The following is a 23351-nucleotide window of genomic DNA, read 5'->3' on the forward strand; positions in this document are numbered from 1 at the left end:
AAGTCAAATGGAAATGAGCTTTCTAGGGAGATTTCACTTTGGGGTAGTGTGTTAATGCACTTAGCATTTTTAGCTAGAATGCTAAGTGGATGCACTTAGCATTTTAGCTAGAATGCTAAGTGCATGTATTTAGCATTTTTAGCTAGAATGCTAAGTGGATGCACTTAGCATTTTAGCTAGAATGCTAAGTGCATGTATTTAGCATTTTTAGCTAGATTGCTAAGTGCATTAATGCACTTAGCATTTTTAGCTGGAATGCTAAGTGCATGCACTTAGCATTTTAGCTGGAATGCTAAGTGCATTAATGCACTTAGCATTTTTAGCTAGAATGCTAAGTGCATTAATGCACTTAACAATTTTAGCTGGAATGTTAAATGTGTTAATGCACTTAGCATTTTTAGCTGGAATGCTAATGCACTTAGCATTTTTAGTTAGAATGCCTGTGCTTCTGCATTGTTGAGATTATTAGATTAGATGAGATTAGAATTTTATTTTATCCAGTATTCGGGAAATTTCTTGATATATGTGCTTTATCGTCTTTTCTTAATTTTTGAAAAAAGGGAAAAACAGTTTGGACTTAGCCCACCACTACTACATGACACCTTGCCCTATAGAATAATAAAAAACGACTTCAGCCACTCTAGTTCTCTATTATGAACTAATTGAAATAACTGACGTATATTGTAAAAGTTGATGATGTAAGTTTACATGACATTACATCACACTTGGCTTTGTATTTTAGCGTGACAGCAATACTATACTTTTCTAGTGCACTTTTGTGTGTGCGTTTGCCTGACAATTCCATGAGGATTTCTGCCCCGTTTTGGAAAAACCTCACAAAAGATGTATCGCAGTAACACACTGGTCGTTAATGCCTTGTAAACGTAAACATAACCACACACACACACACAAACAGGCAAAGTGACGCTTCTTTTAGGCGAGGTTGCTGCTGATGTCCAGGGCTTGCTGGTACACCCGAGTCACGTCCTCCAGATCCCCCAGCAACGAGAAGCTGCCATTGTCCTGCGGGGAGCCCTTGCTTCTGGGGCAGCGGCCGAATTTAGGACCCTGGAGCGCGGGGGGCGCCGGCTGAAAGCCCGCCAGGTTGGCCAGGTGCAGCAGGTTCTCGGCCGACAGGCACGCCCGGATTTTGGGCCGCGAGTGCGGCGTGGAGGGGTGCCACTCGGCGGCCTTGGCGGAGCCGTCTTCCCCGACGATGCTGGACGGCCGGCTCTGACTGCGCGACAGTCCCGAGTCGGTGGACGGGTGGACGGGCTCACCCAGCGCCCCGCCGGCCGCCAGCGCCGCCGCCGAGGGGGGCCCGCTGTAGGTGGAGTACTTGCCGTTGCGTTTCAAGATCCCCTTCCTTCCCATGACCCTCTTGGGCGGCGAGGTGGCCACGAGGGTCATGCCGACTCCGCCCAGGAGCTCGGAAGACTCGCTACGCTCGGGGGAGGAGTAGTACCCTGATTCCCGCTGTTGCTTGTTCTTTAGAATGCCTTTTTTGGGCAGGGTGGGCACCATCTTGGCCGGCGAACCTCCCCCAAAAGGGGTCTCTTCTTCCTCTCGATCCGGACTGGAGACCTCCTCGCCGCCGCCGACTCCGCCTTCCGCCCGATCGGGGCCGGACACGTGGACCTCCTCGGCGCCGGCCGACGGGCGATCCCCCGCCGCCCTGGTCTTCAGGATGCCTTTGGGTCTCTTCAGTCCGGGTTTGTCTTCGCCGCCCCCGTGGGCCTGGACGCTCTCCTCCATGTTTTCCTTTTTGGACTTTTTGGGCCTCTGGCGGATCAGGTGGGGCGCGGTGACAGGACCACGTGGCTCAGTGCGGTTCTGCCAGTCGATGAAGCGGGCCAGCATGGGCGAGCCGCCGCGGTCCCGCTGGGGGTCGCAGTCGCACACGCTGTTCTTCCAGCCCCAGTTCACCCACCAGTGATTGGCGATGTCCTCCGCCGTGGCTCGGCGCTCGGGGTTGACCATGAGCATCCAGCGGATTAATCCCCGAGCATCTAGACCAAAAAAAAAAATTCAACATGAACATTTACCGTATTTTCTCGCATATAAGCCGCCTCCGCGTATAAGCCGTGATTAAAAAATGACAATTATTGATCTAAAAGGGAGAAAATCAGGAAATTTGATATACATCTATACTCTTCATTTTAATTTGATCCTAAAACAGAAAGTTGGCACTCATGATTTACTTTCCCGGGCCACACAAAATGATGCGGCGGGCCAGATTTGGCCCCCGGGCCGCCACTTTGACACAGGTGCACTGGAGTATATAATAGTGTTGCATCCAGACCTAAGGTAGAGGTAGTGCTAGCTAGGTTATTTGTTAGCAAAGTATTTCGAGTGAGTTTTGGATCAATTCCCATGTTTGCGAGGCAATCTTCCGTACCTGAGGATTGCGTCGGCTCTTTGTATTCGCCGTTGCTAATCTGGCGAATGAGGTTCTTGTGGTCGCCTCCATCGAACGGCATGGTTCCGTAGACCAGCGTGTACAGCAGCACCCCCAGCGCCCAGCAGTCCACCTGAAGAAACAGCAGAAAAGTGCCTTCATTTTCTCAACCGCTTCTCCTCACAAGGCTCAAGGTTAGGGGGTGTTGGAGCCAATTCCAGATCACCAGGCCGCCATAACGGCCGAAAAATTTATCCAGTAAAAAACATAGATAGTACACCTCGCTATTTATAAGGACAGGGACTAAACCCTTCCAAAAAAACACAGGTAATCAACGCCAAATTATTAATAGTTAATCCAGGAAAAAAATAAACACTGTACCTATGAATTTGGCTAGTCTATGGAATGTTATGTTATGCAACTGTGACTTAGCGGTCTTCAGGTGATTAATGAGTCATGGCATAAAAATAAATGTTGTGGAAAGAACTGGGCTCTGCCTCGCATCACAACGGAGCCCTGATTTACGTCCCAGAGATTAGCTTGACGTTAATAAGTGGCGGAATGGCTTTTCCGCCGCACTCCTTCGCCGGCTGGGAGAAATTTGACGGCGCTGCGATGCTTCACCGGCACGTCTTTGGCTAAAGTCTTTTGACGAGCTCCGGCGCGCTGCTGGGAAATGAATCGTTTCCATGCAGATAAATCCTTTCCGCTCCCCTCGCTTGCTCCGCCATGCGGAAACAAGTACTTTGTGACCGCCGACATAATGCCATGTGGCTTTTCCGACCGGCTACGCGGTTATGTAAGACTTGGGGTCCGGGGGAGGGGGGGTGACGAGGTTGCGGGGAATGACGTGGGAGCGTGGGAACGGATCGATGGGACCGGGCGGTGACGCCATTGCTGATTGGCTGCCGTTCCCCGATTGGCATTTGTTTGGGCTCAAGTACAGTGGTACCTCGAGATACGAGCCTAATGCGTTCCGGGACTGAGCTCGTATGTCGATTTACTCGTAACTCAAAGGAACGTTTCCCATAGAAATGAACTAAAAACAAATTAATTTGTTCCAACACCCAAAACAGGATATTGGATTGGATTTTTTTTTTTATTTCTTCTAATTTGCCATCTATTTACAAAGTAACAAATAACTAGTGGTTTAATAGTGCTAAAATGTGTTTAATAGTGCTAAAATTAGAGGGGGGTGACTGAAGAAAATGCAAGGCTCCGCCCAGTGCTCGTAGAGACATTACACGAGGGAGTTGCAAACAGAATGACAGCGGCCATGATGTTCTTATGAGGAGCCTCTCGCGTCCGCTGCATGCTCGTGTATCAAAATTAGTCTCGTATCTCAAGATAAATATCTGCCCGAAATTTTACTCGTATCTCAAATTGCTCGTATGTCGAGGTACCACTATACTGCATCTGGACAGTATCGAGCTGGAGGCAGGGAGACTAGAGGAATGTTCTTCTCCCAAAGTCGGGCTGGCACGAGGTCTAGAAAGAGGAAATTAGATAAGCCCAGTAAGGAAACTTCCTCCGAGGTTCCGGACTTGGACCGAGAACGCTTTCTCTCTCCGCTGGGTCGGTTGGCGAGGGCGAATGAGCGTGCGGCTCCATTGTTGTTCGCTATTTTCGGCATTGCGTTTGCAGCAATTTGCGGCCGGCTCAGCTCAAGCGTGGACGTGTAATTTTCGATTGAGATTGGACAGCCGTGGTTTTTTGAGCACTCGCAAAGAAATTATAGTCAATTACACTTAAGTGGGACGCTTGGGTTTGAATGACTTGAAAGGAAAAGCTGACTCCGGTCTTTTGTTTTATGGAAGGCGAGTCCTTTGGTACATACTGTGCTTGCGCAAAATACTTGTGGCGGGAGGAGCCGTCCTATTGTATTTAGTCCTAGTTTCTTTGATTTCTCAATATTTTAGATGACAGTGACACAGAAACAAGTCCGATCGGGGAAGCCGTAAACCGAAATTAAATTAAGATGTGGCTTGAAAAATCCCAACGACACTTAAACATATCTAAGACTGTCTGTAAGTATTTCTCAAAAAGACCGACAAATTAGAGAATGTTTTCGTCCAAGGAAAAACAATCAATGTAGTCCAATAATTTAAATAGCTAGAAATCACTCCTGACTCTCAAATTGTCTTTAAACGACAGATTTTTAAAAAACACGCTAAATAAAATGAAATTCAATTAGTCCAATTTTAGGTTGATTGAAGGGAACTACACAGTCACCTCTAGAGCCAGCTTTTGTTGATGTATTGGAATTTTTTGGTACAAAATCTTGCATTGGGGGAGGAGCTTTGAGTAGGACGATTTTGTAAACTAAGGTGGCATCTGTATATTTAACAGTATTGACCCAGTTCAGGCGTTTGTGTTTTTTTTTTTAAATATCTGACATTTTTGGTTTTCCAAAGACATTTTGGAGAAACGGCGCTCACCTCGGGCCCGCGGTACGGCCTCCCGTTGACGATCTCTGGCGAAGCGTAAAGCGGACTGCCGCAAAAAGTTTGAAGCAGCTTGTCTTTGTGGTAGAGGTTGGACAGGCCAAAGTCAGCAATCTGCGCGAATGAGCGAGACACAATGAGAAAACGTCGGCGCTAATCCGTCGCTTGTAAAGTGGAGAATTTTCTTGACTTACCTTTATATTACAGTTTTCATCCAGTAGCACGTTTTCCAGTTTCAGATCCCTGTGAACCACTCCGTTCTGAAAAAAAAAAAGACAGAAATGGGTTGGCCCTATTTGACATCTATTGATAGTTTTCTGCAAAAAAACTCACAGAACAAAAAATAAGTGACGAAGCAACGACACCCGAACATCAACTTATTTCAAGGTTCCTTTGCATTTTAAACTTCAAAATTGTACCGTTGCATGCTGGGAAAACCACGCTGTTCTGAACATAGAAATCTTTGGCCAGTGTAAGAGTATCTAAATCCGGAATAGTGAAATAAATCACTTTGCATCGGATAAAATTAGCATTAATTTGTCATTTTATGCTGCTCACGTGGTTCAGATTTAACGATATTTGCTAGCCTGTACTTTCAAATTTTAGCCTGCAAGAAAAAAGGAAACGGCTCATGACCTGGAAAATTTTGGCCACTCATAAATCAAAGTAGCGACAAGCCATGTCTTATTTTTTGGGAATTCCAGATCATCGTGTTTCATCGTTCCCATGCAATTTCTCGGTTATTCTTCTGGTTCCATAAGTGATAGTTTAGCCTAAAGTCAAACCTACACCGACATCTGCTGCGGTTTTGTCATCATTCCGCCGGCCTGTAATTCCCAGCCTGTCTTCTGTAAATAATATTTTCACAATATAGCGAGATTAAACAAAACTAGGTTGAGAGCAGGCGGTGGTTGAAGTCCTTTTCCCAGAGGGCCCCGTCCCGCACGATACTGGCCAATGGGGCGATCCTCGAATGAAACGTTTGGTGAGTCATGATGGACCCCGCCCACTCTGAGATTAGCCGCTGAAGGTCGGCGCTCATTCTTTGTGAGGGAATCGCCTATCTGGGGGCCGTGACATCATCGTGAAATCATCCTCATCTCTAGCCGAGGCAAGAGGGAAGCCCATCCGACGGAGCCCCGCAAATCTAAGGGGAATTACCGTATTTTATCGCGTATAAGCCGCCTTCGCGTATAAGCCTTACCCTTAAAATTGCCTTAAAATCGTTGAATTTTACAATTTCTTTCGTGTAAGATGCCCCCGATTCACAGTTTTCACCTCCATATTCATGGTTTAATAGGGAGAACAAGATATAGCCTTTTTTGTCTTGAATTTCATTCATAGACATCAAAATAAATTTTGTTACGCGTTTTATCTGTTTATCTTTTCTCTATTTTGAAATAAATGACCGTATCGGCCACATTGTCTTGCGTTATGGCGTTTGGTCTTTGTCACCTTGCACTTTCGTGCATGTCAAGTCTAATTTGTGCGCATATAAGCCGTATCCTGGATTTAGCCATCATTTTTTAGCGCCAAATACGGCGTATACGCGAGAAAGCGTTTGACATGGCCATGGCTGGAGCCAAATTCTCGAGGTAGATAGGCCGGCTTTGGGCGGGAGGGTGTCGGACGAGGACAGGGCTAACGCGGGGGTGTTTCTGTTGCGCTTTAATGAGAGCGTATAAGCCAAAATAAAAGCGGCCTGCGTTCCATCTTCGCTCAGAAACAGATGACTCTCTGGCGGAAATGTGCCAAGAAAAGCAAAGCATGTAAAGGCTCTCAGACGAAGCGTCTAAATCACAGCCCAACGTGGACGTGCGTGGCCAATGTTAGCAACGCCCCAGGCGGAGAGCGAGCAAAATGAGAATGTTTGGGTGCCTTACCTTGTGGCAATGGTGCACAGCGGAGACGATCTGGCGAAAGAAGTGTCGCGTCTCTCGCTCGCTGAGGCGCCGCCGCTCGCTGATGTAGTCGTAGAGTTCGCCCTTGCTGGCGTATTCCATGACGATCACGATTTTGTCTTTGTTCTCGAACACTGGGGGGCGAGTTGGGAAAACATCGGGTCACGGGGCATCATTGAGAACAGAGGACGACGCATCGAACACGTCGAAGACACGTCAAAGGCACGTCAAAGGCATGCCAAAGACACGCCAAAGACACGCCAACGACACGCCAAAGACACGCCAAAGACACGTCAAAGACACGTCAAAGACAGGTCAAAGACACGTCAAATATGTCAAAGACACGTCAAAGGCACGTCAAAGACAGGTCAAAGGCACGTCAAAGGAACGTCAAAGACACGCCAAAGAAACGTCAAAGACATGTCAAAGACACGCCGAAGACACGTCAAAGACACATCAAAGACACCGAAGACACGTCAAAGACACATCAAAGATGCGTCAAAGACGCGTCAAAGACCCGTCAAAGACACGTCAAAGACACGTCAAAGACACGTCAAAGACGCGCCAAAGACATGCCAAAGACACGCCAAAGACACACCAAAGACACTCATTTCCCTGTGAAATGGGAAGAGCAGACTTCTCCCCGTTGAGCCCCCTAAAGCCCACCGCGTGCATTTGGCCAGAACAGAGCAGGGAGGGACCGCTAACTCAATCAAGATTGTTCCCCGGGGACGGCGAAAACGTAGCCGCCGAATGATTTCCCAGACGGACGCTCTGCCGCCGCGTCGACTGATGCCCTCGACACGTCCCGCATCGACATGGCGTCACCACATTTGTCAACTCACTCCCACATTCCCTGGCGGCCGTCGGTCCGATAGCGTTCACGAAGGACTATTCGAATACGTGAGTCAGAGATGAGCGGCTCCCCCATCGAGTCCACACATTGAATTGTGAGCCAGCCTTTAATTCCACTTTGGTGGAAATCCAAACACATTGTTTCTGTGGCACACATCAAACAATACGAAGCCGCGTCATGCTTTCGCTGGCCTGTCATTTGGTGACTTGTTAAAGTCAAAGACCAACGCGACACGGTGACTCACGTTGCTCCGTAGTAGTTCGCAGTTTGGTTTTCCGCACACAACGAGGTCAATGGGGGTGAAGGGCTCGGCTTCCCCGCACCTTCATAGCCCTAGCCCGTTTAAAAGATATAATCCTCTGCAAAAATGAGGGTAATGCCGCCCGATTGTGACTGTCTGGACGATGAGGAAGTCCCAGACTAGATGTTTCTACTCTTTCCGAGCGGAGCTTCTGATTGGCAGACGGAGCCTCACATGCAACATGACCTGACCTGCTGCTCCATGGCCACATTCCAGTTAACCTTTGACCCCTGTTGCTGGACTATTTAGCTGCCTTACCTAACTCGGGATTTCGAAATCATATTAAACTGTCGACCGGCCCGGCGGCCGAGTGGTTAGCGTTCGATCCCAGGTGAGTCCTCGCTGTGTGGAGTTCGCATGTTCTCCCCAAGCTCGTGTGGGTTTTCTCCGGGTACTCCGGTTTCATCACACATTCCAAAAACAGGCATGCTAGGCTACCTAGCTCAACGCTCTAAATTCCCCCGAGCCGTGATTGGTTGTCCTTAACAAAGCGTTTGACAAGTATAGGGCGGCCCAGTTTTGGGGACGAGGGTTCAATTCCAGGTCGCCCCTCACTGTGTGGAGTTTGCATGTTCTCCCCGGGCTTGGGTGGGTTTTCTCCAGGTACTCCGGTTTCCTCCCACATCCTAAAAAACATGCATGCTAGGCTAACTGTACGCTAAATTGTCAAACACTAGCTATGACTGTTTGTCCTTTGTCTCCTCGTGTCCTGCGATTGGCTGGCCACCGATTCAGGTGGTGCCCATAGTTAGCAGGGATAGGCTCCAGCACCCCTCCGCGACCCTGGTGAGGATAAGCGATTCAGAAGATGAATGAAATAATACTAAACTGTCAATCAAGAAGGCTTTGTTGATCCCGCCCTGACAAGTGAATAAGAACTATTGTTGAAGTGCAAAGAGAAGCCAGACACCGTAAAATGTGCCAAACAAATAAACACCCCGCCTTAACTAGTGGTGACATGTGGTATTAAAACTGGAACTGAAAACATATGAAGAAAAAAAACTAAACTCTAAACAGAGTCTATTCTTGATACTTCATGCTCATGCTTTTCTTAAATTAGGGAGTATTTGGCTTTATATATCAGACAGAACAATAAATTAATTGTTTTTTTGTCACATATTTGATACTTTTTAACTGCTTAACCCTTAAGGCGCTAGCTTTTTAACGCAACCAAAATTAGGCGACTAATGTTTTAGTTGCTTTTTTTTCTTGAATTTCATTCCTAAACGTCAAAATAAATTTAGCTTAGCATTTTATCTGTTTATCTTTTCTCTATTTTGAACCAAATGACCGTATCGGCCGCATTGTCTTGCGTTATGGCGTTTGCTCTTTGTCGCCTTGCGGTTTCGTGAATGTCAATCAAATTTGTGCACATATAAACTGTACCCAGCTGTCACGCTCCCATGATAAACACTGCCGATGTTATTTTTTTTTGTACGAGCTCAACAGATAACAACCCGAGGACTTTGAAACGTGACAAAAGGACAGAAGTCGGACCAGTTTGGAACCTGGCACAAAAGTGGTTGCCAGGCATTGTGGTGTATTTTTAGACACGCGTTACATACAATATGTTATACGACTCGTGGCTTTTTTTGGTTCACATGCAAATGTGATTGAGACTTGACTGTGCTTTTGCAGACCCTGAAAAAGTGCTTTCAATTTCAAATGTCAGCGTTTGCGTGTAAAAGCTTTCTTTCCTTTTCCACTGCGTGCTGGAACCAAAGTGTCGTAATGTGCTTGAGAATTGGCCCCAGAAACGGCCACGCTATGCTTTAGCAGCACTTTGTTAAAATACCAATGTATGTGCCTTTTTTTTTATAAGTGGGCAATGAGAAATGTGGTTTTACAGATACTGGTGGAATGAGCATGACCTGTCTTCAAGGTCTTCATATCAAAAGACTTCTTGGCTTCCTGGGCTACATGGCTGCTGCTGCTGCTGCTGCTGCTGCTGCTGCTGCTGACATGACTTCGCTTGGGGAACACTTAAGGTCTTTCTTAAGGTACCCCCAACCTCTCTCTCTCTCTCTCTCTCTTATTTTCTCTCTCTCACACTCTCTTATTCTCTCTCTTATTCACTCTCGCTCTCTCTCTTTCTCCCTCTTTCTTTCTCTATCTGTCTCTCTCTGTCTCTCTCTCTGTTACTCTTTCTCTTACATTCTCTCTCTTATTTTCTCTCTCTCACACTCTCTCTCTCTTACATTCTCTATGTCTCTCTTATTTTCTCTCTCTCACGCTCTCTCTTTCTCTTTTTGCCTCTCTTTTTTTCTCTCTCACGCTCTCTCTTTTTCTCTTTCTCTCTCTCTTTCTTTCTCTATGTCTCTCTCTTTCTCTATCTGTCTCTCTCTCTCTCGCTCTCACTCTCTGTCTCTCTCTTTCTCACTCTCACTCTCTCTCTCTTTCTCTCTCTCTCACACTCTCTCTCTCTTTCTCTCTCTTTCTCTCTCTCTCACACTCTTTCTCTCTCTGTCTCGCTCTCTCTCTTTCTCCCTCTCTTTTTTTCTCACTTTTTTCTCTCCGTCTCTCTTTCTCTCTCTTTTTCCTTCTCTCTACCTCTCTCTCTCTCTCTCGCTTTCTTTCTCCCTCTCCATTTTTCTCTCTGTCTTTCTCTCTCTCTCCCTCTCCCTTTTTCTCTCTCACTTTTTCTCTCTCTGTCTTTCTCTCTCTCTCTCTCTCCGTCTCTTTTTCTCTCTCACTCTCAAGCTCTCCCTCTTTCTCTCTCTCTCTCAGCATTGCTAATGGACAGCCGTCAAACAGAGCACAGTCCAAGATAATGGGGTCAATCCAACTCATACACAAGCTTGCATATCGGCAAACATCCACACACACACACATACTTACGCACTTACACGCTTACACTAACACACAGTTCCACAAGGCACACGTGCAACCTTCGCAAGTGCAGCCTGTTTCCCAGCTGCAGTTGTCTTTTAAGCGTCAACAGATGTCTGGCTCCGAGATCAAGACGGGGGGACGAGACCTCTCAGATGTGGGAGAGGCAATCCCTTGCAACGCCGCCGAACCTCCTATACTTTTAGCGGTGCGGGCACAAAACTTGTTCTTTCTAAGCGACGTCTACGGCTCGTAACATAACGATAGTGCACGTGCGATTGTATTTCCGCGCCCTCGCCTACGTGTGTGCCATTTTCGGACGCTCACCTTCGTATATGGAGACGATGTGAGGGTGACGGAGTGACGACATGATCTCGATCTCGCGGCGGATGTGAACCATGTCCTGCTCGTCCTTGATCTTCTCCTTCCGGATAGACTTGATTGCCACCTGTGCAGAGAGAAGAAGAAAAATATCCATATTCATATAGGCTACGGTGAAGGTAAAAGGTCACCAGGGTCGTGGGGGTGCAGGAGCCTAAAGCACACAGAGGCCAACGACTGTCTGCACTAGGGACAAAATTTGGGGTGTTACATCACAGCCTATTTAACTCAAATTTGCAATGGTAGATGATAGAGGATTGGAAAAGGACAAAGGTCACTGAGGTCAGATATAAAGCCATGCTTTTCATTTGGCTTTTTATGTTTATTTGCTCCGCTCGGTTTAATTTGAATCATTTGAGACATTTTGTTCATTTATCAATGCATAATGATCAAAAATAAAAACATATATTAATACGTTGATGTTGCCTTTTGAGTCATGTAGACCACATTTGTATACCAAATGTTGATATTGTGCCCTAAATGACCAAAAATGTAATGCAGTAATCCCTCGAATATCGCAGCTTCACGACATTGCTGATTTTTTATGGGGATTTTTTTATTTTTTGTAAATTCATAAAAATGTGAAAATCCACGCTGAAACTCGCAAGCGGAAGCCACTCCCCTGTCCTCCACTTGCAATTAGAACTTAGCACTGAAGTAAAAATAAAAAATAAAATAAAAATATATATTTAAAAAAATATATATTTTATATTTTTTTAAATGGGGGTGACCCTACTTTGCATTTTTTCATTTATCGCGGCCATATCTGATCTACGTTAACCGCGATAATCAAGGTATTACTGTCTCCACCTATTGACATTTTTTGTAACTACCAAAATTAATAATCTGCCCAATCACAGTTTAAAAACATCATTTTATCTGGCACTCTCTGTCTAAAAAAGTTGACTCATGACTTTTCCTGCTCTATTGTGATAGCCCCCACAAATCCAAATATACGTAGCACCACAGCAAAACCAAGCAGATATCTTATCAACGAACTTTACACTGGAACGTGTGAAGTAACTGCTATTTACTGTCCTTCTTGGTTGATTAACTCAAGACATTAGCATCTTTTAAACCTTTTAGGCCACCTTCCGAGTAGACCTTTTGTCACGCCATGGCATTCTCGGAGCCAATCAGACGACGCTGACACCGATGCAAGATGATTCAGTCGTCCACACCATGTAATTTCCTCAGCCTTACTCCAAATATGGAACAAAATGATGGCGCTGCCCTATAATGGTGACATGCTTTTTGTTCTCCAGGTGCCTGCCCCCCTCCCACCAACGCCGTCTATATTTAAACAGGTAGTCGGCGTCATCCTTTTGAGATGAGAGGGGACGAAAAATCACAAGGGGACTTTCCATAACTGTCGACCTGAGAGCAGCTGAGTATTAGAACAAGAATGAAGTGAGAAGGCTACGTTTATTTTGACAAGGTCATGAAGGTTAAAAAAAAAACACATCACCCTGTTTCCTCACCAGTGAGTGTCTACCTACACTTACCGTATTTTCTCGCTTATTAGCCGCCTCCGCGTATAAGCCATACCCTTAAAATGGCCTTAAAATCGTTGAATTTGACAATTTCTCTCGTATAAGCCGCCCCCTGATTCACAATTTTCACCTCCATGTTCATGGTTTCAATAGGGAGTACAAATGTGAAAATCAATCACTTTAGCATGCCTTTAATTGGGGTTCTATGTATTTGGTAGTAAGTCTTAATTAAATAGTAGTAGTATTATAATTCATGGCTTTTATTTTACTATTTATTTATTACCCCCACTTTAACAGAGTCGTACAATCAGAAATGAATGACAACCAGATTAAACCCAAAACATTAGCGAATGAATGACCTCGATTTTCGTATTTTCTCGGCTATTGACCAACCCGAAAATTGCCTCACAATTGTTGAATTTTACGATTTCCTTTGTATAAGACACACCCTGCTTCAGCATTTTCACCTCCATCTTTGTGGTTTTTATAGGGAGTACAAATGTATCAGGCCGCCCCACCATTTATTTCTAGGTGAAATATATGCGAAGCAGATCAAACAATAAAAAAAGAATTACATACTTAAAAATGAAGCCTCTTTCCAAATACCGCATTTTCTCGCATATTAGCCATCTTCATGTATAAGCCGTACCCTTAAAATGGCCTTAAAATCGTTGAATTTGACATTTCTCTCGTATAAGCCGTCCCCTCATTCACAATTTTCACCTCCATGTTGATGGTTTTAATAGGGAATACAAATGTGTTACTTTGAAGGGAACATTTTAAGAAAAATCATTCAGTAAGTGTGTCCGTAGCAGTCTAGTTTGTCATCCCTAGGTAAGATGGCCTGAGTGAGCAATGGCAGTAAGTGAATTTTCTTATTTTTTATGCAAGATACGGTTTATTTTGGTCATTGAATTTTATTCATAGACGTCAAAATAAATTTGCGTTAGGATGTTTCATCCCAGTTTTTGGCATGTGAAGTCTGATTTATGCGCATATAAGCCTTACCCTTGATTCAGTCATTCATTTTAGCGATATGCGAGAAAATACGAAGGTATTTATAGTTGTTCCATTTTGGGAAAGCGATAAAAAAGAAGCCTTAGCCTACTTTCGGAACATTTGCACGGAGGATGGATTCCCACTCATCTCGCCAATATGGACGCCGAGCTGGCAATGCTACCATGCGTACTGCGTGCGTGTCAGTCCTCCGACCTCTAGCCCCGCCTTAAATGAGAGGCTACTCCAAATAAAGCCATCAAATACATAGTTGCACTCTTGACTATAATTGCAGCCTGGACATTCTTGCGTTCCTTTGATGAGTCTTTTCACTTGTTAGTTTAAACTTTTGTCCTCTGCTATCTTGCGAAGAGCCCCGGCTTTGTATTCCACTCGGCCCAAACCGCAGGCAGTAGCCAGTGCCAAGCTAATTACCGTGTACATCAATAAAAAATAACAAAAATAACCCCAAACCGGAATGGTTCTCTTCCAGGGCAGGCCTTGATTACATAGAATCCAAAGCAATGATACTATTAAAAAAACAACACGGAGCCCCAAGGGGGCGGGGTCAGGTTTACTATCTTCACAATGAGTAAATGTTGTTTGTCTTTCCTCTGTTTTTTCTTGGAAGCTAATTAGATTTACAATGCGGCATAGCAGAAGGTGAGTCATCCTGCTTTTATTAAATCAGGAATTGGCTAATTTAGGAAATACCTCAGTAACGACCAGTCAAAAAAAAAAAAAGTGTTTTTTTTAAAGAGTACTCCGTCTAGAAGCACAACGATACCAGTTCGACGACACGACAATGCTAAGCGGTTGAGCGAGCGTATACGGGCCCACAAAAGGGCCTTGAGAGCGAGCCAGGTATCTGTTGTCTGTCCTCATGTTCTCCCACCCTGACCCCGTTGTGGATCATTAAACAGGACCGCAGACCCTTCACTTGCCAGCTGGCTAACACGGCTCCTCTTGTCCTTAAGTGGAACCTTATTGCTGTCACTCAGTCAACAAGCGCTACCCCCGGCCGGGGTCCGCAATGGTTCCTGCCCGGTATTGGAAACCCGACCCCCCGCCCAGTTTGCAAAAGCATACCTGTCAACCTCTGCCGATAACTGCCCTTATAAATGATTATGATTCCCCTTACAAACCCCCAAAAAACCTTACAAACACCGTACGACTCGTACTACCTCTCGTTGGCAAGTGGTCGTGCGTTATCCTATTGTGAGGACATTTGTGTGCATCATTTTGGGAATATTTTGAAGGGATGACAAAAGCAAACAACCCTCAATAGGTTGCATCTGAAAGTCAGGGTGGAGGCGGGGCCAATAGTGCCAACCCGGGAGAAGAAAGGTATCAAAAATTTTAAAAAAATAGAATTAAATTTAGTTTAAGGTTAGATTAAACTTATTTTTGAGTGTCTGCATCGTAATCCAAGATCATTTAAATTTGTTTATGTTATGTTACGAGCACGTTGCCATGCAAAAGTTGTATTAAGAATTTTATTTACTGTGTTGTTTTCAAATCTGTCGTTTAAAGGAAACTTGAGAGTCAAGAGTGATTCCTAGTTATTTAAATTATTGTACTACATTGTTTTTCCTTGGACAAAAACTTTGGGGTGATTGTAATCTTTGAAGTGAAAGTTAGTTCTTCACTTGACTGAAATCTTCTTGTTCGTTCTCAGACCATTAAAACAGATGAGGGATGGATCGCCATTTCGCTCATCCCCGTGTTTTCCAAAAGTCTCTGGCGTCTGCTACGTATTGTGTTGGGCTTGAGTCACGGTTTGTAGCGAGGGGGGGAGGAACGGGGCCGTCACTCTGGTGGAGAAATGTATTCCCAAACCAAGCAGAGATCGTAATACCTCATCAACGGCCGAGGAATGTCAGCGTTTTCCCTTTCCGTACCTCTCCATTGTTGAGGGATGATGTCATGTGATGCTTTAAGATCGTATCAAGCTAACGCTTTCATGCTTTGAAGAGAGCTTCTTCTTCGGGGGGGGGGTTCTTGAGGGGTTTCACCCTATCACCCACCAGTCATGTCATTGGTCGATCACCTTTCTGGTTAGTCGGGTGTTAGCAAAAAGCTAAAAACCTGTGGTTTGTTGCTTGGTGTTTCCCGCGCAGTTAACAATTGTTCTGAGACTGGAAAAAGTGAATCCAGAACACATCCTATTTTGATCCAGATTTGGGTAAAAGTTGAACCTTTGTATTTTATCGAGTCTGTTGTCGTCTATTTATTATTTTGGAAAAAGTAGGGCAATGCTCATGAAGTTAAAGAGCTATGAAGCTAGCTTCAAGTTGGATTTGGCAACACTGCAATCTTCACAATGGTCACTTACACAACATCGGCACCCCCGACACAATTCAGAAGCTGCATTCTTTAAAGCTCATGTGTCAAAGTGACGGCCCTGGAGCCAAATCTGGTCCGCCGCATCATTTTGTGTGGCCCGGGAAAGTAAATCATGAGTCCCGACTTTCTGTTTTAGGATCAAATTAAAATGAAGAGTATAGATCAAGGTTGTCAAACTCGGGTTGGTTCGCAGATCGCATTAAGGTCAACTCGATTTCATGTGGGCCGGACCATTTTAGATATAATATTTAGATTTTTTTTATAAATGGATTAAAAGAACTGGATTAAAAGCCCTGAATATTCAGTTTTTTATAGATCTAAAACAATGTTTATTTTAGCTTTTTTTTATATAGTTTTAGATTTTACAAAATGATGTTTGAACTAAAAACAGAAAAAATGGATTAAAAAATTACAATTATTGATTTAAAAGGGGGAAAAATCAGGAAATTTAATATACATCTATAATCTTCATTTTAATTTGATCCTAAAACAGAAGGTCGGCACTTATGATTTACTTTCCCGGGCCACACAAAATGATGCGGCGCGCCAGATTTGGCCCCAGGGCCGTCACTTTGACACATGTGGTGTAGATGTATATTAAATTTCCTGATTTTCCCCCTTTTAAATCAATAATTGTAAATTTTTAACCGATTTTTTCTGTGTTTTTAGTTAAAAAATCATTTTGTAAAATCTAAAAATATATTAAAAAAGCTAAAATAAACATTGTTTTAGATCTATAAAAACTGAATATTCGGGGCTTTTAATCCAGTTCTTTTAATCTGTTTATAAAATTTTAAAAATCGAAATATTATATCTAAAATGGTCCGGCCCACATGAAATCAAGTTGACGTTAAAGCGGCCCGCGAACCAAACCGAGTCTGACACCCTTGCTTTAAAGACTGTCTTTCATGTTCGGGATAACTGCAGGAGGCGGAGACTAAACCAGATGACTAATAACAAAAGGCAGTGGTGCCCATTTAATCAATGATTGGTGGCAAAGACTGGGATTTGTTCCCATCCCAGCAAGTCAGTCCACGTGAAACACTATACTGCAAGTACCTTATTTGAACCCCTAAGAGCAGACCTTTTAAACTTTGCGGGACCTTGAAATGTTTAACGTTACAATATGGACGACGGCGCGGCGGCTAAATGCGCTAAGCAACGAGCTAAAGATTTGATGTCGGCCTTGGCAGAGGTTGTCGGTCTGTCACTCCAGTTCCCCGCTGTGACCGTTCCTTTCATCGGTTTCTCGCTATCACCGCAACCTTTTCAACTCCTGCGGTTGACGGCAGTCGCCATATTAACACGCGAGCGCCTGTCTCACCACTCCATAAAAGCGTGAAATGAAATCCAGACCGTGTATAAACACATGGGCGTGTGTCAATGTGATCGTCCTGATTAATGGCGCTTCACTCGGCTTCGGCGAATGGCTTTGGAGATTAAAGAAGACAAAGGATCACTTGCATTTTTGTCAATGTTCCCGGGTCGTCCTTCTTTAAGGGTCGACTGGCCTTTCCGTGACGTAACAGTTTCACAACACCCTACACACCGTTGGGTTCGGAGGTCAGGCACGATTCAATCGGACGTACTATCTGTCACGTGAGATGTTCTTCAGTTGCTGAGTTTCATGCAGTTATTGTTGGAAGAAAATCCAATCTGATATTTTAATTAGAGTACCGTATTTTCTCACATATTAGCTGCACCATTAAAATTGCCTTAAAATGGTTGAATTTTACAATTTCTCTCGTATAAGCCGCCCCCTTAAAATTGCCCTAAAATGGTCGAATTTTATCATTTCTCTCGTATAAGCTGTACCCTTAAAATTGCCTTAAAATGGTCGAATTTTATAATTTCTCTCGTATAAGCCGCTCCCCTAAAATTGCCTTAAAATGGTCGAATTTTACAATTTCTCTCGTATAAGCCCTACCCTTAAAATTGCCTTAAAATCGTTGAATTTTATAATTTCTCTCGTATACGCCGTACCCTTAAAATTGCCGTAAAATGGTCGGATTTTACAATTTATTTCGTATAAGCCGTACCCTAAAAATTGCCTTAAAATGGTTGACTTTTACAATTTCTCTCGTATAAGCCGCCCTTTAAAATTGCCTTAAAAACATTGAATTTTACAATTTCCCCCGTATAAGCCGCACCCTTAAAATTGCCTTAAAATTGTTGAATTTTACAATTTCTCTCGTATAAGCCGCAATTTTCACCTCCATATTCATGGTTTTAATAGGGAGTACAAATGTGTTACTTTGAAGTGGTATTTCTGAGCTACTGTGTCAATCAAAAGGATCGTCCACTGGATTGCACGTAGACAAATTCAAAAAGGAAGTCATGTGAGCAGTACAACCAGGAAGTGTCTGCGTAGCGGTCTAGTTTGTCATCCCTAGGTAAGATGGCGCCGACCTGAGCGAGCCATGGCAGGCACAAGTAAGTGAGTTTTTTCACGTTTTATGCAAGTTACGGTTTATTTTTCCTTGAATTTCATTCATAGACGTCAAAATAAATTTTTTTGAGCGTTTTATCTGTTTATCTTTTCTCTATTTTGAAATAAATTACCGTATCGTCCGCATTGTCTTGCGTTATGGCGTTTCGTGCATGTCAAGTCTAATTTGTGCGCTTATAAGCCGTACCCTTGATTCATTTTTTGTTACAAATACGGCTTATATGCGAGAAAATACGGTAATCATATTCCGGCTCCCTGCTAGCCAAGCATGAGCTCACCCACTATCTGCATGCGATACCACAAGTATACGTTGCGCAACGTAATGAACAAAACATGTCACGGTGAAACTGCAGCAACGTCGATAACAAAACAAAACGCAACCACGTAGGGAGAAGGCCAGGGGCTACTAAATATTGGTGGTGGTGACGGTTAGAGTTGGGGAGACAACACGCTGGTGACCTATATTTAGTTCCCCATGCCCTTGGTATTCTCAGCTCATGGAAAGTTCCTCATGTCCTGCCAGGTCGGTCGGGCATGCGGGGTCAAATTTTGCCACCCACGGAAATAATCGGACGTACGGTTCCGCGAGGATGTCGTACGTCTCCAATGTGATGACACCGTCGTCAAGTGAGGGTAACGTGTTTTCCGTAAACAAACAATGGAACCCCCGTTTATGGTACTTTGTGTTTCCTCGGAACAAAACAAAGAGGCAGTCATTTCTCAGAAATGGATTGCATTGCATCCTCTCTGTTGTATAACAAGTGGGCTACAAATGCAAACATCTTTAAGGTTGTGGTAGGTGGGATCTAGGGGGGGTTTAGAGAGGGATTGTAGTCTGGTTTGCGCTTTAGCATCTGGTAAAGGGGGCCCTGCCTAGGCTGAGGCGGGTGTGCAGTTGGTCCCAAGGGTACTTTGGAGTCGGTGTGGGGAGACAACAGTGATTGGGAATGGAAATGCGCACTAAAGACAACAACAGAGTTGGGCTAGGTCACAGGCGGGTGTCAAAGTGGCGGCCCGGGGGCCAAATCTGGCCCGCCGCATCATTTTGTGTGGCCCGAAAAAGTAAATCATGAGTGCCGACTTGCTGTTTGAGGATCAAATTAAAATGAAGAGTATAGATGTATATCAAATTTCCTGATTTTCCCCCTTTTAGATCAATAATTGTCATTTTTTAATCATTTTTTTCTGTGTTTTTAGTTCAAAAATCATTTTGTAAAATCTAAAAATATATTTAAAAAGCTCAAATAAACATTGTTTTAGATCTATAAAAACTGAATTTTCAGGGATTTTAATCCAGTTCTTTTAATTAATTTATTTTAAAAAAATCTAAATATTATATCTAAAATGGTCCGGCCCACATAAAATCGAGTTGACGTTAATGCGTCAAAGTAAACATTGGTTTGAAAAACGATCAAGTACATAAAGTGAAATACAACAAAGTGACTTTCCATTCCAGGCAGCCCAGCGGATGAGTGGTTAGCGTGTCGGCCTCACAGTGGGAGACCTGGGTTCAAATCCAGGTCAGTCTACCTGTGTGGAGTTTGCAAGTTCTCCCCGGGCATGCGTGGGTTTTCTACGGGTACTCCGGTTTCCTCCCACATTCCAAAAAAACAAGCATGCTAGGCTAATTGTGTGCTAAATTGCCCCTAGCTATGAGTGTGAGCGTGAATGGTTGTTTGTCTCCTTGTGCCCTGCGATTGGCTGACCACCAATTCAGGGTGTCCCAGTCAGCTGGGATAGGCTCCAGCACCCCCCGCGACCTCAGTGAGGATAAAGCGGTTCAGAAAATGACTTTCCATTCCAACGACAAGAGATACACACGTGGGTCAAGTGTATTGTGTGTGATGTAAGGGTGATGCGCTACCTCTCTGCCCGAGTGGCGTTCAATGGCCTTCTTGACTTTTCCGTACGTTCCCCTCCCCAGCGTCTCCAGCAACTCGTAGCGGTGCTTCAGATTGTGCTTGTGGTGATGTTTCTTCACGCCGGGGGTCCTGCGGCCGCCATCGCCGCCCGCCGGGCTCTCCTCGGGCGAGCGTTGGGCCGGTGGCGGCGAAGGACGGGGCTCAACCCCGCAATTTGGGTCTCCGGGGGTCTCTACGCGGCTCGCACCCCTTCGGGGCGCCAAGCACGCGGTCTCCATCTCACTTGTCTAAAGCGCGTGGTATTATTATAAGTCACCCGCTAACTAGCAATAAGAAATTAATATACTGTAATACTTATAGGTCTAATAATAGTCATAAATAAATAAATTACAAGGAATAACGCAGAAGCTACTTGTCATATTCATCCAAAAATCCAGATTGTCTTAAAAAAAAGACAGTGGTTACTGTCATACAAATTTAAAAATAAAAAAAATCTACTTAGCATAGAAAAAAATCTACAAAAATAAGGTTAGTTTCATTTTTTAAGGATATCGTGATATAATAAGGTATTCTACTATTACTTGAGCTGATCATTCCGCTTTAAGATTCTATCTAGTCAATCATGCGCCTCTCATAATAACGCTATCCGATGGGCTACTCGTCAATCGACTAGTAAGGTCTGTCCGTGTGTCATTCGGGCTCCGCTCGCATCATCTGTGTTCCTCCCGAACGCTGCCAACATCACTGACTCACATCGACGAGGCGAGAAAGCTGCGACGAAACCGGCGTTTTGGATGAAGATGACCCTCATGTTTGCCCGCTCGCTGCTCATTCGTCCGGACTCAGCTGCGTGTCGCCGCGCGTCTGCGGGCTGCGCGCCGGGCTTGAGCCGAGTTGACGTGCGCGCTTCTCGGACGCGATGGGGAGCGGAGACGCTGTCGATACTGCCATGGTGCTTTCGCCGCTAGCTAACTGGCTCCCTCCCTCCCTTCCTTCCTTCCTTCCTTTGCGCGTCTCTTTCTTTCTTTCTCTCTCTTTCTTTCTCTCTCTCTCTCTCTCTCGATCGTCCTGCTGTTCTCTCGCCTTTTTTTCTTTTGACTCAACGTGAACGAAGGAACGATTCGAAGCCGGTGGGCTCCTCCTCCTTCTCCTCCGGCTTCTTCCTCCTCCTTTGTGCGCCCATCCCCGAAACCGCTGCAAAGTGGGCGTGGCCGACGACTCCCCTTCCAGCCTTCTTCCCCCCCTACTCACTCTTTTTCCTCAACAGTGGTCTCCTAAACTTCAAAAAAATGTACTGCACATGCTCAAGAAAAATCAGGGATGTTTGATGTCATTTGAGCATTGACTAAAAAATATTGAAATTTCATCATCCAGGTGAACCTCATGACACCTGAATGCTAAAGTCCAACTTTTCTAGTGCTTCAATCAATAATCATTTCTTTCATTCATTCATTTTCTGAAACCGCTTATTCGCACAAGGGTCGCGTGGGGTGCTGGAGCCTATCCCAGCTGACTTCGGAGACACCCCGAATCAGCCAATCACAAGACAAAAGACAACCGTTCATGCTCAGACTCATAGCTAGGAGCAATTTAGCATACAATTAGCTTAGCATGCATGTTTTTGGGATGTCGGAGGAAACCGGAGTACCCGGAGAAAACCCACACAAGCCCGGGGAGAACATACAAACTCCCACCTGGGATCGAACCCTCGACCCCAAAACTGTGAGGCCGACGCGCCAACCACTCAAACGCTAGACAGCCCGTCACTTTCTGGATTTGCAAGAAATATTCATCAAGTATTCATTTCCAGTAACAAAATAGTATATACATATATTTACACGTTGAAATTTCTCGTTTTCAAGGGGTAAGCGATTTAGCCTCAGGGTTTAAAGCTTAAGTGTTAAACTGTGGGGTTCCCGGTTTGAGGTTTGTATATGATGTTCATTGAATACTCTAAAATTAATTGCCCGTTGGTGAGAATGTGGGAAAGTTAGAAGTGAGCCACTGAACATAAAAAGTGGATCAAAATGGGATTGTGAGAGGAAGGAGGATTTTTTTCAGATCAATGTCGCCACCTGGTGGCGTTTTAAAGATGGCGCTGGATTTGATGAAACCACTCAATTGTTTGTGTCCATTTTGCTTTATTCTGGTCAAGTAACAACTTTTAAGAACTATAGGGCCCGACTTTTTGTGAACATTACAACCATTCGTGACGAAAAATCAGGACTTAAATCTAAACTAATAAATATCATCTTGAAACCAGGTATGTACTTTATTCTTGTAAAACAAAAACAATAAACGTTGATAAAACCTACACTTGGTCTCATTTTTTCTTGTAAGATTATAACTTTTACATTGAAAAACAACTGAAAAAAAACCTGTGTAATTCTATCGAACAGCTTTAATCTTGAGAGTATACTTAGTTATTTTGAAAATGTTTTTTCCCCACAGATATGAGAACATTTCACTTGTACAAATAGGACTTTTATTTTTATTTTTGGAGGCAAATGACATTTAAAGAGAATGAAGATGATTAAAGTTTCTCTATTTACCTTTGCCGGAAGGTCGTAGTACTACTTGCACTTGTTTTTCCCAATGCTGAAGTTGATTGGGGCTGTACTTGCAAGATGTGAGCTAAAAGATATTTAAAACAACAACATTTAGAATAAAAAATGATTTGAATTGTTTTGGGTTTTATATATGGTAAAAAATAAATAAACTTTTAAGGCATTGTTTATGACACTCCAATGATTCACAAATCTGTGGGGTAGATATCAGAAATGAGGTTTGATGACAATGCTTTATGTAATGAGATAAGACATCTTAAGACAAAGGCCAATTTTGTCAATTTTAGCTAGCACCTGCTAGCGTTAATTAGCATACATGTTCAGTACTGTAGTTTGCGCGACCGGTGAACTTATTAAACTATCGTTAAACTCTCAACTAACCAGTACTCTGCGGAAAAAAAACATACATTGAATTCAGGACCAGGAAGGTTTGTAGTATTGTTATCAAACAACGCATCCTGATACAGTACCTGTGACGAAGCCATTTTGTAAATCAGTCACATGATGCAGCGAGGCATTCGGATTGGA

General features: G+C 44.1%; 1 protein-coding gene across 3 annotated transcripts; it reads right to left on the reverse strand.

The window, feature by feature from the left end:
* Positions 1–272: 272 nt before the first annotated feature.
* nuak1b (NUAK family, SNF1-like kinase, 1b) lies at positions 273–23342 on the reverse strand. Of its 3 annotated transcripts, none has more exons than XM_077596461.1 (8): positions 23294–23342; positions 22809–22890; positions 11057–11177; positions 6726–6877; positions 5037–5102; positions 4837–4956; positions 2399–2531; positions 273–2009 (listed from the first exon to the last, which is right to left on the reverse strand). In XM_077596461.1, the coding sequence occupies exons 3-8, from the start codon at positions 11127–11129 to the stop codon at positions 934–936; spliced, it is 1620 nt and encodes a 539-aa protein (XP_077452587.1). In that variant the 5' UTR covers positions 11130–11177; positions 22809–22890; positions 23294–23342; the 3' UTR covers positions 273–933. The 3 variants fall into 3 exon arrangements, with proteins under 3 accessions (XP_077452587.1, XP_077452588.1, XP_077452586.1); XM_077596462.1 differs by lacking the exon at positions 23294–23342 and adding an exon at positions 23231–23246; XM_077596460.1 differs by lacking the exons at positions 22809–22890; positions 23294–23342 and adding an exon at positions 20259–21414 and having other exon boundaries at positions 274–2009.
* Positions 23343–23351: the final 9 nt, after the last annotated feature.

Source organism: Stigmatopora argus, chromosome 3 (assembly GCF_051989625.1).
Source record: "Stigmatopora argus isolate UIUO_Sarg chromosome 3, RoL_Sarg_1.0, whole genome shotgun sequence".
NCBI classification, from domain to species: domain Eukaryota; kingdom Metazoa; phylum Chordata; class Actinopteri; order Syngnathiformes; family Syngnathidae; genus Stigmatopora; species Stigmatopora argus.